Below are 18671 nucleotides of genomic sequence, written 5' to 3'. Positions count from 1 at the left end.
ACAAGCACGCTATAATCACACTAAAGATCAAATTACTTGGTTTTCTTGAGTTTTTAAAGAGTTTAAAAGAGAGGGAGATGAGGGAAAGAAGAATGCACAACTGATGTTATACTGGTTCACTCAATCACAGAGTTACATCCAGTTTTTCAGGACAACCTGAGCCTGGTTTTCACTATATTCAAAAGTTTTACAAATCAAACACCAAGATTACACTTTTGAACAAAAAGCACAAAATATTTTTGACTCACACAAAATCTAGAACCACACCCTACAAGAATCACACTTGCAGACCTGAAATCACATCAGGCAAACCATCTAGAGGCAAAAGAACGTCCAAACCTGATGGTGGCTGTCCCTAGCACACCATACATGTGTTCTTCAAGTTACTCACAAGCCAAAATGCCTCCAAGATCAACCAAGATCAACCAAGATCTTCAAACACGAGTTACAGCCGTGTATTGCAGAGAGAGAACGCTTCCCAGAGATGAATGACACGATTTTGTTTAGAAAAACTCAGATTTGCACCTCTGCTCGTGAAAACACAGCTTATATAGTCTGGTTTGAGTGAAAACAGTCGATTGAATTTTCCGTACAGTCAGCTGATTTCACCTGACTTAGGTGAAATCAGTCGATTGAAAAATAATTCAACTGACTGAATGCATTCATACCAAAAACTATATACAACAAGTCTTTTAACCTGTTAAAACCCATTTTAACAGATTAAAAGAGACACACTAAGGTACACAAGACATCTAACCTATGTCATATAGCCTATCAACAATGTATAACACTAACACATTACATTTAACATGTTATTTACAGATTTAACACACTAAAACTTAATCTTCAAGAGGATCTTCATTAATCTTCATTAAGCACTTTAAGATCTTCATCCATATGGCTTTATCAATTCTTTGCTTCAAGCTTGCTTGTGCCAACAATCTCCCCCTAAATTGATGAAGCCAACACCCTCGAGTTGAATTGATGAGCTAAGATCCATAGAGAAACCTGAAAAAGCTTTTGCATACAAGATACAAATATTCCAAATATACAACCAAGCAAAAGCACACAAGCATACATACATATCACATATGCATATGCTCCCCCTATCATTAATAATATGATTTAACTTCAGATTTTAGATTAAGTTTGCAGTATTATATGATTGCAACAGATTTATTTCAGGTTTTCCAATTTTAACACAATTTTACTCAATTTTCACTCAATTTTCTTCTCCTTTGGATTCATCAAATGAAAGTAAATGCATAGATCATTTTGGAAAGATGAAAATTTTCATTAAAGCATTAACATAGGGGTGTACCAGGGCACCTGGTACGAATACAAACACACCAAAACAGAAATAGAAATGCAGATACATCATGAACCTAAAAACTGATATAATCAGTCGACTAAAATGAGAAAATAACCAATTAAAATACTGGAACATACAGCAGACATAAAAAATGCAGCACAAAAATGCAATGCATGACCTATGAGCCATCCCCTTCACTCATTCCTAGGGTTGTCTCTATTGTAGACATTGGAGAGGAGGTCATGAACATTATGGAGTTGGTCATACAAGTCTTGAAACCTTGTTATGCAGTACATGTGATGTGCATTTTGAGCTATGTTGAGGTCTTGAAGTTGGTTGAGAACCATTCTCTCAAATTGGGAGTATGCAAGTCTAATATTCTCAGGAGGGTTGTACAACTCAATTGCCATAGGTTGTGGTTCATCTTCCTCTTGGTTTCCTCCACTAGTTTCCGCTTCATGATCATTTTCTCCACCTTCAATGTTTGCACCTTGATCTCCTTCAACTAGCCAAGTGTTGCCTACCTTGGAGAATCCCATCTTGTGCATATTCAATGTTGAAACATGATTAAGAAGTTCAGTTGACTCCTCAAGCTATCCTTCCACATCTACACCAACATGCTCAATGAACTTGGAGATGAGCACCACATATGGAAGCTTGAAATCTGTGAGCCTTTTTGCTTTCATCATATGGTCATAGATTGTGTATGTCCAGTCCACCATCACCCCATTTTGAATGCAGTACATCACCACTAGATCACCTTCATTCAAGGTAGCATGGTTGCTCCCCCTAGGCATGATGATTTTGGTCACCACCACAACTAGCAACCTTTCCTCCACATGAAGCCTTCCCACATGGAAATTTCTAGCTTGCTCACCTTGATTTCTTACACATTGGTTAAAGTAATGCACCTTGTTGAACTCATCCACTGCACTAGTTTCACCTTTGCGGACTTGCACACCTTTTTGCCTTAGGCCAGCCACATCCTTCCATGTTTGCCTAATGATTTCCATTTCCACACCTTTGACACTTGATTTGAGAACACCATTGCTGAACTTGAGGTTGGCATAAAACACCTTTACCAAATCCGGATACACCTTACCCGAAAGCTCAAGGAATGTCTTCAATTTTTAGGTTTTGAGATGTTGCTCAAGGTTGCCAAAATTTTCTGCCCTTAGCCATGACATACGAATCAACTTAGGAAAGATGATTTGCTTCCTATTGATCTCAATCAAGAAGGCTTGAATTCTGTCTTCATGGACTTCAAACCATATCTCAAGCCTTCCTTGATTCATGGCATTTGGAGAGGATGGAATAGGTGGAGTGGAGCTTTCATCATCTAAGGGGGCAGCTCGTGATCTTCTAGGCATGGTGAAAAGTAGGTTTGGCTCTTACTAGCAAATGAGAATTCCAATGCATGATGCTTATGCAAGTATTTATAGAATCAGCAGGTTGATTTTCAAAATCAGTCAATTAAATCGTGCAGATTTTCTGGTTTCAATGCAGTACAGGAAATCACAACAATTAAATGTGAGGGGGAATCTGAATCAGAGATGTAGTGATGTGTTTCCCATGCGTTTTATGAACAATCCACTCACAAACAATTCACATCTAATGCATGCACATTGGAAATCATGTAATTAAAGCACTTTATGGTCAATGCAATCTGAAAAGTTGATTTTAGCTGATGTAATAGCTGTTGCAGCTGCTGCTACAGTCCAAAAATAGTCATGTGATGCATACTTTGACTGGGTCAATATATTAAAATCAATTCAAGCAATTCCACATCAGTATAAGTGGTTTTAACACATAAAAATACAGAGTTAGTTGACTAAAACTGTACCAGTAAACTAATTTTTGGTGCAGTGGCAGTTTTAAGTGAAATCTATGTGTTAAATTTGCAGTTTTAGCTGACTAAAAATTTTAGATTTCACAAAATTCACACCAGACCAATTTGAATCAAATATATGTGCTATTTTGTGAGATTTAGCAGATTGAAACAGTTCTAGAACACAAATCATGCAGATTTTTATATTTTAAATGAAATCTATGTGTTGAAATTGCAAATTTAGCTAAATGAAATTCTGGCAATTTTCAAATTATGCACATTTTTGTCATTTTAAATGTAGTACACACATGATCTAATAAGATTAACAATCCAAACAGATATCAACATACATTCTTCATGTCAAGAATACCTAATTCAGTTATAAGCTTATTAAATCTATCACGTGCAAGTGGTTTAGTGAATAAATCCGCCAATTCATTTTCAATTTTCACAAACATGATTTCAATATCACCTTTTTGAATATGATCTCTTATGAAATGATGCGTGATTTCAATATGTTTAGTTTTAGAATGTTGAATTGGATTCTTAGTTAGATTGATTGCACTTGTATTATCACAATAAAGAGGTGCCTTCTCTAGCTTTACACCATAATCCATAAGTTGATGCTTCAACCATATGCTTTGAGCACATGCATGTCCAGCTGCTATGTACTTAGCCTTAGCTGTAGAGAGTGCTATACAAGCTTGCTTCTTGCTATTCCATGAGATTAGGTTTAATCCAAGAAGATGGCATGTACCACTTGTGCTTTTCCTATCCAATTTGCACCTTGCATAGTCAGAATCTGAAAAACCACTAAGAACAATGTTAGATTCATTAGGATACCTTAATCCAACATTAGTTGTCCCTTTCAGATACTTGAGAATCCGTTTTGCAGCTTTGAAGTGCGATTCCTTTGGATTGGATTAAAACCTAGCGCACAAGCAAACACCAAACTGTATATCCGATCTACTAGTAGTTAGATATAGCAAGGAACCAATTAACCCTCTATATTTGGGTGAATCAACTTGGTTTCCAACTTCATCAGCATCCATAAGGCAGTTTGTAGCAATTGGAGTGGCAACCTCTTTGCAATCTTCCATTTTGAACTTTTTCAGTAGGTCAAAACAGTATTTTGACTGGCTTAAAAATGTTCCATGCTTAAGGTTCTTCACTTGCAACCCTAGGAAGTAGGTTAGCTCACCCATCATAGACATCTCAAATTCTCCCTGCATAGCTGCAACAAACTCTTCACCCATGGAGTTATTATTTGATCCAAAGATTATATCATCTACATATACTTGAATTGGTATTACATCACTTGCATGCTTTCTAATGAAAAGTGTTTTATCAACAACACCTCTAGCATATCCTTTAGATAAAAGAAAGTTGCTTAACCTCTCATACCACTGACGTGGTGCTTCTTTCAAACCATATAAAGCCTTTTTCAATTTGAAAACATGATTAAGATAGAGGTGATCTTCAAAGCCAGGTAGTTGTGATACATACACTTCTTCATTCAAGAATGTACTTTTCACATCCATTTGAGAAAGTTTGAAATTACACATGCATGCATATGCTAACAATAACCTCACAAATTCTAGCCTAGCCACAGGTGCATATGTTTCATCAAAATCAATGCCTTCCTCTTGATTATAACCTTTAGCAACTAGCCTAGCCTTATTCCTAACTATATTACCATTTTCATCCATTTTATTCCTAAACACCCATTTTGTACCAATCACATTCATTGCATCAGTTTTAGGAACAAGAGACTACACATCATTCCTAGTGAATTGATTAAGTTCATCTTGCATAGCAACAACCCAATTACTATCATACAATGCATCATCACATTCTTAGGTTCAATTTGAGAAACAAATGCAACATGTTGAAAGAATGCAAGCTTGCGTCTAGTGGATACTCCCTATTCTATGTCACCAATTATGTTGCCCTTTGATAATCCCTTGGGTTCAATCCACTCCTTGGGTAAGTTGTTGTCTGCAGCTTTTTCAGTCGACTGAATTTCCTTTTTAGCTGACTGATTTCCTGTAGTAGATTCCAATTTTGCAGCAGATTTCTTTTCCAGTGTTGTTTCTTCTTCATCTGCAATCTTAGGCTCTTGATCTTGCTACACAAGGTTAGTTTCATCAAATACAATATACATTAACTCTTCAACAATCATTAGCCTCTTGTTGTAAACTCTATATGCATGACTTTGTGTAGCATAGCCTAGAAAAACACCTTCATCCGCTTTTGCATCAAATTTGCCAAGACTTTCTTTGCCATTGTTTAAAATGAAACACTTACATCCAAATACTTTTAGATGACTTAAAACAGGCCTCCTCCCTTTGAAAAGTTCATAGGGTGTTTTCTTCAAAATTGGCCTAATCAACACTTTATTTAAAACATAGCAAGCAGTGTTGACTGCATCAGCCCAAAAGTACTTAGGTAGTGAATTCTCATTTAACATAGTTCTAGCTAGTTCCTCAAATGACTTGTTTCTCCTTTCAACAACACCATTTTGTTGTGGGGTTCTTGGTGCAGAAAAATTATGTTTAATGCCATGTTTTTCACAAAAATGTTCAAACCTTTCATTTTGAAATTCCCTACCATGGTCATTTCGAATAGACACTATCTTGAAACTTTTTTCATTTTCTAGCACCTTGGCAAGTCTTTTAAAAGCATGAAAAGTGTCATTTTTGGTAGCTAAGAACAAAGTCCATGTGTACCTAGAGAAGTCATCAACTATGACTAATGCATAAAGATTGCCACCAAGGCTCATGGTTCGAGATGGACCAAATAGATCCATGTGAAGCATCTCTAACGGTCTTTCAGTTGAAACAACATTTTTAGGTTTGAAAGAGACCTTGGTCTGTTTTCCTTTTTGACATGCTTCACACACTCTATCCTTCTCAAACTTGAGTTTTGGTAGTCCTTTAACTAACTGTTTTCTGTTTAGCCGATTAAAATGCTGCATGTGCATGTGACAAAGTCTTCCATGCCATAACCAAGTGTCATCCTCTTTTGTAAGCAAACAATGGATGCTAAATGATGCATGATGCAGATCAAGTAGATATATATTGTTGACTCTTTTTCCTATCAAAACAATTCTACCATGTGCATCATATATCAAGCAATTGTTTGGTTCAAACATCACTTTAAAGCCTTTGTCACATAATTGACTTATACTTATCAAATTATGTTGGAGCCCTTCTACCAACAACACATTCTTGATGTTGAAAGAGGATCCATTGCCTATGACTCCATTTTCAAGGATTCTTCCTTTGTTGTTGTCTCCATAGGTTACAAATTCTTCTTCTTTCAATTCCAACTTTGCAAATTTGGTCTTATCTCCTGTCATATGCCTTGAGCAGCCACTATCTAGGTACCATAGATCCTTCTTTTCCTGTTTTATGAATTGCAAAACAACATAGTATTATATGGTACCCTTTGATAGTTTGGGTCCAACATGGTTATGCCTTTCTAGATCCTTTTGGGATCCATTTCATAAATCCCTTAGGTACATCATACTTTCTAACATGACGATTCTTAAGAACATGACCTTTCTGCATATAGTAGTTGCAAGAAATGAAGGGCATAACATTTGGCTTACTCTTGGAAAAGAAACTAGAGAACTTCTTGGCTTTCTTTTCATGGATAGGTGTATAACCAAGTCCAGCCTTCCCAAAAACACAATTTTGAGAGCCAAGAACAGCTTCCAAGTTTGTTTTTCCTCTTGTGAACTTTGCACATGTTTTCAAAAGATATTTCACTTTATTTTTCAAAGTAGTGCAGTTTTCACAAGGTTTTATAGCCAGCTGTTTTTCAGAACAATTGACTGAATTCCTATAAATCATTTCCAAATGTTCGAAATTAGTTTTTCAGTCGACTGTTTCTGATTCTAGTTGGTTAACTCTATTTTCTAGCCAACTATTTAATCCTTTTAGCCGATTGTTCATGACAACAATTTTGTTTGCCTCACTATGCAACTCTTCAAAGTCATGCAACAATTGGTAATAGTCATTCTTATCTTTGGATGACAAGGAACTTACTTGACTTGATGAGGATGATTCATATCCGGCCATGAGGCATAAGTTTGCTTCCTCACTTCCTTCTTGAGATGAAGTACTTGTTGAATCATCATTGTCCTCCGAAGCTATGTAGGCACGTCTTTCCTTGCCCTTTTTCTCTTTTTTTCTATCATCAACCTTCTCCTTCTCTTTGTTAACATTAGGACATTCAATCTTGATATGTCCTTGCTTTCCACAATTATAACATGAGAATTTAGAAGAATTACTTGAATCATTTTATTTAGAATTGTACCTTCTTTGATTACCTTTGTTACCTTTCCTCTTTAGATACTTCCCAAACTTCTTGACTAGTAGATTCAAGTTCTCATTGTCACTAGATTCAACAACCTCTTCCTCGGTTTCATCACTCTTCTTAGAACTAGCCTTCAAGGCTATGGGTTTTACCTTTTTCTCACTTGTTTCAAGCTCACTTAGCCTTTGCATTTCAATCTCATACTCTCTAAGCTTACCAAATAGTGCAGCTGTTGTGATGATGTAGAAATCCTTGGATTCATATATGGTAGTCACCTTTGGTTGCCAATTTCTATCAAGACACTTAAGCACTTTGATGTTTAGCTCCTCTTTGTCAAATTCTTTGCCTAGACCCATGAGATGGTTGACTATGTGAGTGAACTTCTTTTGCACTTCAGCTATGGACTCTCCTTTTTGCATCTTGAAAAGCTCATACTCTTGAATCAAGGCATGCTTCCTTGCTCTCTTCACTTCACTTGTTCGTTCATGTGTAACCTTTAGGACATCCCACATTTCCTTTGCATTCTTACATTGGAAGACCCTAAAAAATTCATCCATACTCAAAGATGAAGTGATGATGTTTTTGGCATTCCAATCATATTGAGCTTTTCTCCTTTCTTCCTCATTCCATTCACTCCAAGGCTTGTCCACCTACTTATTTTCAACAACACATTTAGGAGTATATGGTTCATTAACTATTGCATCCCAAATTCCTTTATCTATAGATTCAATGAAAATTTGCATCCTTATTTTCCAAAACTGATAGTTTAGGCCACAAAACATAGGTGGTCTGTGAATAGATAAACCTTCAGCAAAAGGGAGTTTACTTTCAGCCATTTCAAAAAGATTTTGATCAACTTGAAAACCTTTAGAGAACCTTGCTCTGATACCAATTGTTAGTTTTTAAATGGTGAGTTTAACCAAGAAGGGGTTGAATCTAAGGGACTGGAAAGTTTGCATGTAAATGCAGCAGACCAGTACACTTTTAGTCGATTAAAATATAAAACAACAGACTAAATTGTTCTTGATGCTATGAAACAGTTGATGTGATCCCAATAAGGCTTATAGCATGGGGCCAATGCCTAGGCCCAATCTTTTTAAATTCTTTTAATTTCCTGCAATTTTCTGTTATTTTTTTTAAATAAATGATCTAATTTGGTTTGTTTTGTTAATTGTAGACATTTTCAAAACATCTTAATGGGTATTGGGCTTGCGGCCCAACTCCTCCTTCACACCTCCACGCTGCAACCAATACCTTCAACAACAGCGTCAATTGGGCGTCCTGTAACGTCCAATTCAACATGCATTTCTCTTCACTTGATTCCAGAATGGGCCGAGATCCATTTTCCTTCAAGCAGCCCAATTTCACTCGCTAGGAATATTCTTCAAATCCAACAGCCTTGATATAAGATAGCATGCGTGGACCATGATTACTTCAAACAATAGTTTGGGTTTGCAATGTGAAGCCAGTTCATTCACGTATCTTCGTCAACATTGATAAAACGTGAAGCCCATGTTTCCAGCCCAATTGCCTTTAAGGGTGTGAAGCCAACACATGCTGTTTTTCAACATTCTCCGTCAGCATCAGCAGCGTCATCACACGTTTCTATTGGGCCAAGGTTCCTTCAATCATACAACAGCCCAATAGAAAATCATTCCATTCCAAGCCTTCGGTTCTCGTCACGTGGATATTCTGTAGAATGAACCCAAACCCTGCTTCCTCTCGCTCGAGGAGCACCGTTAAGGTTCTTCACGCGGCCTCACTTCCATTTCAAATCTGCCAGCCCAAATTTCCTTTCCTTTTCGCATGCGCATCAGTTCTTCACGAAGCCCATCTCATGATTTCTTCCATAGGGTTTGCTTCTACTCATGAGTGTTCCAGTAGTAATAGTTAGGGTTCCTTCCACGCACCCATTTCCCGTTAGGACTCTTGTACACGGCCTCGCTGCCGTTAGATCCTTTCTTGTTTTCCTTCTGTTTTATCATGGTTGCCATTAGAACTATAAAATGGCAAGCCGTTTCTTTGTAAGTCAGCTTTGATGAATGTTAGTTTGGTTGAGAGTACTCCCATCGTTCGTCTTAGCTCCCCTTTCCCTTTAGATGAGGATTTCTCCTCCTAGGGTTCCAAATACAGTGTTCGTGTGAGTTCAGTGTGAGAACGAGAGCGAATCCAATCTTAAGAGTCTTCCGCTGCGTTTCCCTGTCGATTCCACCGAACAATCGACATTTGGAGGCTATTCTCCAACGAACAGAGCACGTTTCCGCCGATCAATGGCGCCGATGGCCTCATCAAGTGGTATTCAGTGCCACTCGATTCTCGGTTTTCTTCAAAGCTAAGTATTCGAGCACTCTCTCTACTATTTTTCTCTTTATATGTTCGATTCTGTCTTGTTCTATATTCGTTTGAGTCATTTTTGCTTCTCTGGTGTTGATCTTGTGCTATGTGATGTGTTTTCGTGCTGAAATTAATTCATTACTATTGTTCAGATTGCCTTGAATCAATAACTGTGATGTTGAAATGTTTAGCTCTCTGAATCTGCCGTTCAATGCATGTCCATTAGGTTTGATTTCAATTTTTATTACCTAGCTTTGAATTTTATATTCTCGTGTTTTTGTCTTAGGTTTTGTTTAGTTTGTTTTGTATGTCAGTGATTCCATAGATGTGTGCTTAAACTGTGTCACTGTTTCGAATCTCATTCAATTTCTGTTTTGTTTTTGAATCCTTCGTTTTTGTTATTAAAAGTGTTCTAGAGTTCTGAGTTGGCTAATAGATCATTAACAACTATCTGCAGTGCATATTGCCACTGATTCATGTTTTCTTCATGCTATTGTTGTCTTAATGTTGATTTCCATGTGCTGTTTGATTCTGTTCTTGCTCTGGAAATTGAAATTGTTAGCCAAGGATTGCTCCTTCCTTAGCACATAATGAGTATTCCATCGTAGTTTAATCTGATTCGCATCAGAATTTATGTGTGGACACTCTTGCTTTGGTTGGTGATTGCATAGGTTGTTTCAGTGCTCTTGTGAAATCTGTTTTGTTGAATCAGTGCCTGACCCGTTAGTTGCCTTTGATGCAGTTTCCAAATATTTTCAGAGTATATGCTTGTTGCTTCTCGTTGTTGTTTCTTTGTCAAAGTTCAATTTCTGCTCTGGAAACTTATTTTGATTATTCCTTGTTCATCATTGCATTTGCATCTGTCATGGGTTTGCTATATCACAATTTTATTGTCTGTGATTAGCCTAGATATCATGATTCAACCAATTTAATTACTGTTCTTTGCTGTTGAGGTTGTTTCTCTTCTGAATCAGGACTTTCAATGTGCATAGTTTGCTCATATTCATATTTGATTGAGTCCTGCTCTGATGGCAGTGTAGCACGATGGTATTCTCAGTTGTGTTTAAGTGCTTTATGAAATATGGTGCCTCAGCTTATTCACTTGCTACATTCATCTGATTTTTGTTTCAGCACTGCCATGTAATTTTTGAGTTCCAGTTTCTGTTTTCTCAGATTACAATCATTAAAGTTGTTTCACTTTGCTGTTGGCTCCTTCATTCTGTCACAGAATCAATTTCTGCTCTGTTGTTCAGGTTCTGCTTTTGGTGCTTTGTATAAGCCCTTTTAGTTGTTTTTTTTTTCGAAAGCCTCACTGAGTAGTTTCCTGTTATGTGACATTCACATCAATTGAGTGTTGATAGTCTATTCTGTGTTAACATCTTTTACATTCTAAAGTGTATGCCAGTCAGCTTTGTGTTTGATGCAGTCTTTTTGGTTTTGTTACTCCCAATTCTGCTGTGCATTGCCATTGTTGTGTCATTGTACTCTGAGTTTGAACCATATCCATTTGCTTGCAGTAGTGGTATCAAGTTTCATTTACTTTTGAGTGCCTTTGTTGTGGCCTGCTTCATTGCTTGATTTCACAATTCTGGTGTTCTTGCTCAAATCTATTATTACTTTCTTTGATTCCACATGTTCAGATTTTGAGATTGTCAAATGACATAAGCTGCTGCATCTTCTGTAATCTGTGTTGATGATTGATTCAAATCTGCTGCATATTGCTTTTGTTTTGTTCTGCACTGGCCGAACCTTTTCTGTTTGTCCTGTATGTGTTTTCATCATTGTTTTTGAGTTGAATCATTTGCATTTGTCATATGCCATTGACCATTTGAATGGAATTGGATAACTGCTTTGAAGTGAACTGTGCTTTAAAACATTCGTTGCACATGTGCTCTGGAGTTGAAAAGAAAATCTGTGGATAAGAATATCATTGAAATTCTTCATTGATAGATAATGTTTGATTCATTTGAGTGAAAAGAAAGAGTGCATTCCCACACAAAACAGTTCACAATTTCGTATTCACCATTCCTTTCCAATACAATGTGCATGTGCTCTTGATTCAACTTGTTTTGAGTCTTTGTTTGAGTTTGGTTTTATTCATCTTATTCTAGATACATTCTTTAGGTTCCTTTTGTGTGCCTTCTTTATTGGTTAGCTTGTTTTTCTTGCTTGTCTTTCTTGGCTATCCTTTGAGTTTGTCTATTAAATCTTTCACTTGATGTTGTCCAATTCTTTCAATTGAGCTTTTATTTTTTTTCTGAAATTTTTACTCTCATGCAGCTTGATTTGCACTTGATTCTGTGTTAGCTCCTGCAAAATCACTGTTTTGGCAGCCTTTGTAGGTGAAGCCTCCTCTTGAAGGTGGAGTGGTGAGTGACTTTGTTGTGAGAGTACATTGCCGAGAGAATTATGGTGTAAGCTGGGACTTGAAGAGCATCAAAGTGGGAGACACACTTGAGGGAGACTTATTTGGAGGCTGGCCGAGAGAGAGACATAGATTAGCATAACTGTCTTTTATTTTGTGTTTTGCTGTTTTCATATCACGACATTTGTGTATTATTTCTTTTTCAGTATTTTCCTTTCATTTGGCTTAGGTGGGAAAATGCTTTAGAGCAATCTCATCCTTAGCATTTATTTGTAATAGTTTAAGCGTTTAGTGTGAGGTTCAAGGGGTTCCAAAGGCCACTTGAATTTTCACTTAGGATTTTTTTCGTCTAGTTTAAGTTTTTCGCCTTTATGTTTTCTGTTTTATGTTTTAATGCCCAGGTTTTGTGTGTTTGCCATTTCTGTTTTAGGTCCTCGTGATATCTAGGTGCCATTTGTTTTACACCTAGTTGACCTTCTTTTGGTCTTTAAGTTTTCACTCTTTTCACACACTTTGTCAATTTGTTTTTCACCCATCTGTTTCATTTGTATTTTTATTTGAGAAATTTTGTGAAAGCATTTTAGAGATCTTTGGCTAGGAAAGGCTTGGTTCCTAAGCTTGTCCATGTGACTCACCTCTCTTTCCTGGGAGTATGTCTAGAATTCTTTTCCACTACTTTCTCTTTAGAAATTCATTAACTTTGTGAAAAAAAAAATTGTTTTGTCAAAAGTGTTTCAAAATGAGTTTTTCTTTTTCTAACCGTATGCATATAGATAGGCATAATAGTGTGCATTTAGGTAGACATAGTAGTCATGAGTTGCATCATACCATTCATAGTGACATTCCATTCTTTGGGGAAGATATAGGACCAATATCATTTAAAGATTGGATGTGGGATACTGAAAAATTGGTGCAACCTTTGTTTACTAAATATAGTCATATAGACATTCTTAGGCATGTTACATCTAGATTTGTAGGACGTGCATTAGATTGGTGGCAAGAGAGGCAATATCTAGTGAAAAAGGGGAGAACATCATGCATCAATACATTTTATGAATTAAAAACATGCATGTGGAAACATTTCATACCCCCTTCATTTAGGACCACTAAAGCACAACACGTTAGGATAGAAGACTTCATTGACATTGGGGATGCATTCATCCAAAACATTGCTAAGTTTTCTAGACTAGAAAAAGATTTTAAGCACAATTTAGACTTGCTCTTGAGTGAACAACGAAAGAGAGAAAAATACAAGAGAGAGCAAGCTAAACATCAACAGCTTCGAGAGTTTGAAAAGAAGAGAGAAAAAGAAGCGCTCGAGAAGCTTTGTGCTAAAAGAGAACAAGAGAAAAGAGAGATAAATGAGAAGAAAAAAAGAGAGGAAGAAGAAAAGGCTAAAGAGGAGAATCTAAGAAAAGCAAAAGAAAAGAATGAGAGAAAAGAATTAGAGGAAAGAGAGAAAATAAAACAAGAGAGTAATCTTGCAAAACAATCACAAGTGGTAGAGTTAAAGTGTATTTCAAATGAGCGAACAAAACTCTGTGTTAGGAATTTGGTGATCAATTCTTCACCAGTTCCTTACATGAAGATCCCATTTTCAAAGGGCGTTTTCCCATCTTTAACCTCTACTCACTTTTCCATTAAATCTTTTGTTTTGTTTTCTTTTCAAAATTTTTGTTCTCCATCTCATTTCTTTATTTCATCCTCCTCAACTTGTTTTGCCAAAACACACTTTGATATTAAAGTTCTTTTCAAAAATCATCTTAGTCAAAGTGTGAAACATTTCTTTTGTGAAGTGGGCTTAATACCATCTTTTTCAATCTTCAAAGGCCCATTTTCACAATTTTTCCATCCAATTTTACTGCATGGTCTTTATGATTTTAATTCCATTTTATTTGATGACTATTGCAGATTTGTTTTTGATCCTGGTGGTACCATTATTTTTGTTGCTGTGAGCCTTTAATAATCCTCTAGATCTGAGGACAGATCCTCTTCAAGGGGTAGGGGATGATGTGATCCCAATAAGGCTTATAGCATGGGGCCAATGCCTAGGCCTAATCTTTTTAAATTCTTTTAATTTCCTGCAATTTTCTGTTATTTTTTTTAAATAAATGATCTAATTTGGTTTGTTTTGTTAATTGTAGACATTTTCAAAACATCCTAATGGGTATTGGGCCTGCAGCCTAACTCCTCCTTTACACCTCCACACTGCAGCCAATACCTTCAACAACAGCGTCAATTGGGCGTCCTGTAACGTCCAATTCAACATGCATTTCTCTTCACTTGATTCCAGAATGGGCCAAGATCCACTTTCCTTCAAGCAGCCCAATTTCACTCGCTAGGAATATTCTTCAAATCCAACAGCCTTGATATAAGATAGCATGTGTGGACCATGATTACTTCAAACAACAGTTTGGGTTTGCAATGTGAAGCTAGTTCATTCACGTATCTTCGTCAACATTGATAAAACGTGAAGCCCATGTTTCCAACCCAATTGCCTTTAAGGGTGTGAAGCCAACACATGCTGTTTTTCAACATTCTCCGTCAGCATCAGCAGTGTCATCACACGTTTCTATTGGGCCAAGGTTCCTTCAATCATACAACAGCCCAATAGAAAATCATTCCATTCCAAGCCTTCGGTTCTCGTCACGTGGATATTCTGCAGAATGAACCCAAACCCTGCTTCCTCTCGCTCGAGGAGCGCCGTTAGGGTTCTTCACGCGGCCTCACTTCCATTTCAAATCTGCCAGCCCAAATTTCCTTTCCTTTCCGTATGCGCATCAATTCTTCACGAAGCCCATCTCATGATTTCTTCCATAGGGTTTGCTTCTACTCATGAGTGTTCCAGTAGTAATAGTTAGGGTTCCTTCCACGCACCCATTTCCCATTAGGACTCTTGTACACGGCCTCGCTGCCGTTAGATCCTTTCTTGTTTTCCTTCTGTTTTATCATGGTTGCCATTAGAACTATAAAATGGCAAGCCGTTTCTTTGTAAGTCAGCTTTGATGAATGTTAGTTTGGTTGAGAGTACTCCCACAGTTTGTCTTAGCTCCCCTTTCCCTTTAGATGAGGATTTCTCCTCCTAGGGTTCCAAATACAGTGTTCGTGTGAGTTCAGTGTGAGAACGAGAGCGAATCCAATCTTAAGAGTCTTCTGCTGCGTTTCCCCGTCGATTCCACCGAACAATCGACGTTTGGAGGCCATTCTCCAACGAACAGAGCACGTTTCCACCGATCAATGGCGCCGATGGCCTCATTAACAATCGATTAAAAATACAAATCAGTCGACTAAAATACTGGAGAATTATGCAGAATGCAGAATTCGCGAATTCAACTCAAACAACAATCTTTTACATACAAGACATGTTCTAATCAGTATTTATAACAAGTATAAAGCCTCAGATTATACAAGCACACATTAAATCACACTAAAGATCAAATTACTTGGTTTTCCTGAGTTTTTAAAGAGTTTATAAGAGAGGGAGATAAGGGAAAAGAAGAATGCACAACTGATTTTATACTGGTTCACTCAATCACAGAGCTACATCCAGTTTTTCAGGATAACTTGAGCCTGGTTTCCACTATATTCAAAAGTTTTACAAATCAAACACCAAGATTACACTTTTGAACATAAAGCACACAAGATTTTTGACTCACACAAAAATCTAGAACCACAACCTACAAGAATCACACTTGCAGACCTAAAATCACATCAGGCAAACCATCCAGAGGCAAAAGAAGATCCAAACCTGATGGTGGTTGTCCCTAGCACACCATACATGTGTTCTTAAAGCTACTTACAAGCTAAAATGCCTCCAAGATCAACCAAGATCAACCAAGATCTTCAAACACGAGTTGCAGCTGTGTATTGCAGAGAGAGAACGCTTCCTAGAGATGAATGACACGATTTTGTTCAGAAAAACTCAGATTCTCACCTCTGCTCGCGAAAACACAACTTATATAGTCTGGTTTAAGTGAAAAAAGTCGATTGAATTTTCTGTACAGTCAGCTGATTTCACCTGACTTAAGTGAGATCAGTCGATTGAAAAATAATTCAACTGACTGAATGCATTCGTACCAGAAACTATATACAACAAGCATTTTAACCTGTTAAAACCCATTTTAACAGATTAAAAGAGACACACTAAGGTACACAAGACATCTAACCTATGTCATATAGCCTATCAACAATGTATAACACTAACACATTACATTTAACATGTTATTTACAGATTTAACACACTAAAACTTAATCTTCAAGAGGATCTTCATCAATCTTCATCAAACACTTTAAGATCTTCATGCACATGGCTTTATCAATTCTTTGCTTCAAGCTTGCTTGTGCTAACACCTTGGTAATGCCTTTGTTGTTCTAGGCATTTAGAATTTTTGTGACAGGTCACGTGACATTCTTGGATTGTCTTAGAGATGACATATTGATAAAGTTCTCAAATAGTTTAACATGTATTCTTTCTCCTTGTGTGCTGCACTTGTTCAATAAGGTGTCAAACTCCTAAATATATTCAAAAATGGTACTAAAAGATATGAAATGGAAAAGGTCCCATATGCTTATGCTATTGGTAGTTTATGTATGCTCAAATTTGTACTCGTCTCGATAATGCTTTTGCTGTTAATGATTTTGGGAGATACTTGAGCGACCTAGGTTTGGGGTCATTAGAAAGTCGTTAAAAAATTCTTTAGATATTTATAGGAAACCAAGGATCACATGTTGACTTATAAGAACTTTGATAAACTTCAAGCCGTTGGTTATTCTGATTCTGTTGGTTGCCTTGACGACCGAAAATCTACTTTCGACTCTAGTTTTATGATGGTAGGAGAAGCTATTTATGGGAAGAGATTTAAACAAAACTCTTACAGCTACTTCTACCATGAAGGCAGAGTATGTTGCTTGTTATGAAGCTGTTTATCAAGCTGTATAGCTTAAAAAAATTGATTTATGACTTTCAAATTGTTGAAAGTATTTCTAGGCCACTTGTGATATATTGTGACAATATTGCTGCTATGCATTTCTCTTAAAACAACATAAGTTCTAATTGATCAAAGCATTTCAAACTCGGATTGAGCATACTGCTACAGAAAATATGTTAGTAGATCCACTAACTTAAAGACTTAGCTATTAGAGTTTTTCAAAACAAAAGAAGATAATTTAACTCATATGAGTGTGATTAAGTCTTTTGATGTACTAAGTTAGTAGGAGTATGAAATTTACTCATTCATATTATTATGGTTTTCATGAGATGTAAATTTATCAATGACATCATTTTCATTACATCTCTTTTAGCATATGAAAATGTATGAACAATTTTGGTTTCACATATTTATTATGTTTTTGTTTTTATTTTTTATTTTTTATCCATCATTTATGGAATCTAAGCATATGACATGTATCCTTATTGGACATTATATTTGCGTTTCATGTTTATATTTCTTAATTGGTATTTGTGCTTGTGTTGTAATTGATATAATTTATTTATTTATTAATGTGATCCAAGTGGGAAAATGTTGTATTTATATAATTTTATTATATAAAATTATTATTCTCTATTTTGTTATTATTATGGATTAACATTAATCAATAAATTGTATTATTTGTTAGTATCAATTATATTGCACATTGTTATTAATTTTATGGATAATACACAATTTTGGGTTTATGATGAATGGTCTGTGATGGGTTGGACTGTTCAGTGAACGATTTATGATGAACTTGACTTTTCAGTAACCTGTTGAGAAGTCTCAGTTTCTTGCTGGTAAGGATATAAAAGAAATACCCATTAATCAATTTTAAATAGAGAAATAAGATAAATAGTATATATATTCTTTGTTTGAGCATTAAGTCTTTTGACATACCCTACCAAAAAGAGAGTAATATCGTCTCACACGCGCTTCAAGAAAGACAAGCAAATCGATCCTTCATTGATATCAGGTACATAATTCTTTCTAAACACATACTTGAGTATACTATGTTTTGTATCTTATATTAATTTTTCCAATACATTGGTCCTGAGCGTTGGATCATCATTAAGGAATTGGGAGTAAGTATGATAGTTGTAAAGTTTCTCAAGTCCATTCAATACACTAGTCTTTCAGAAGATTGTGTTAGTAGTTATATACATACATACATATATATATATATATATATATATATATATATATATATATATACACACACACACACACATACATATTTTATCTTATTGTAGTTAAAGATAGTGGGACAATTGTGAATGAAAATGAATGTTACACATGAAAATTATTTGTTTAAATTATTGTTTTATTACATCTTTGATATTTAAATCCTTCTAAAACCTTTTACAATATGATTTAATCCTTTCCAACTCTTTTTTCTAAATGTGTTAGCTCACTCTGGTGTTTTATTGGTATGCTATTTTGGATTTTTCCCTTGCAATGATCATATATTAAATATGTGAGTTGCGTCAGGGCAGTGAAGACTAAGTAATATTAGTTTTATTATTAGTAACAATTAGT

The 18671-nt window shown here is 36.0% G+C and overlaps 1 protein-coding gene across 2 annotated transcripts; it reads left to right on the top strand.

The window, feature by feature from the left end:
• The first annotated feature begins 8972 nt into the window (after nucleotides 1–8972).
• LOC114163130 lies at nucleotides 8973–15192 on the top strand. 2 transcript variants are annotated; one of them, XR_003599371.1, is made up of 3 exons: nucleotides 8973–12812; nucleotides 14074–14162; nucleotides 14307–15192. XR_003599371.1 is itself a non-coding variant. In XM_028047250.1 (3 exons), exon 2 carries the CDS (start codon nucleotides 12902–12904, stop codon nucleotides 14123–14125), a length of 1224 nt encoding a protein of 407 aa, XP_027903051.1. In that variant the 5' UTR covers nucleotides 8991–11050; nucleotides 12078–12901; the 3' UTR covers nucleotides 14126–14162; nucleotides 14307–15192. The 2 variants fall into 2 exon arrangements, 1 of the variants encoding a protein (XP_027903051.1); XM_028047250.1 differs by having other exon boundaries at nucleotides 8991–11050; nucleotides 12078–14162.
• Nucleotides 15193–18671: the final 3479 nt, after the last annotated feature.

This window comes from Vigna unguiculata, chromosome 1, assembly GCF_004118075.2.
Source record: "Vigna unguiculata cultivar IT97K-499-35 chromosome 1, ASM411807v1, whole genome shotgun sequence".
In the NCBI taxonomy this organism is placed as follows: Eukaryota; Viridiplantae; Streptophyta; class Magnoliopsida; order Fabales; family Fabaceae; genus Vigna; species Vigna unguiculata.
Note: the sequence above shows the minus strand (reverse complement) of the source record. Positions and strands in the feature narration are given on the sequence as shown.

Excerpts from the sequence above, each read along its gene's own strand:
- LOC114163130 (XM_028047250.1), top strand. The coding sequence starts at position 12,902 with ATGAGTTTTTCTTTTTCTAACCGTATGCATATAGATAGGCATAATAGT.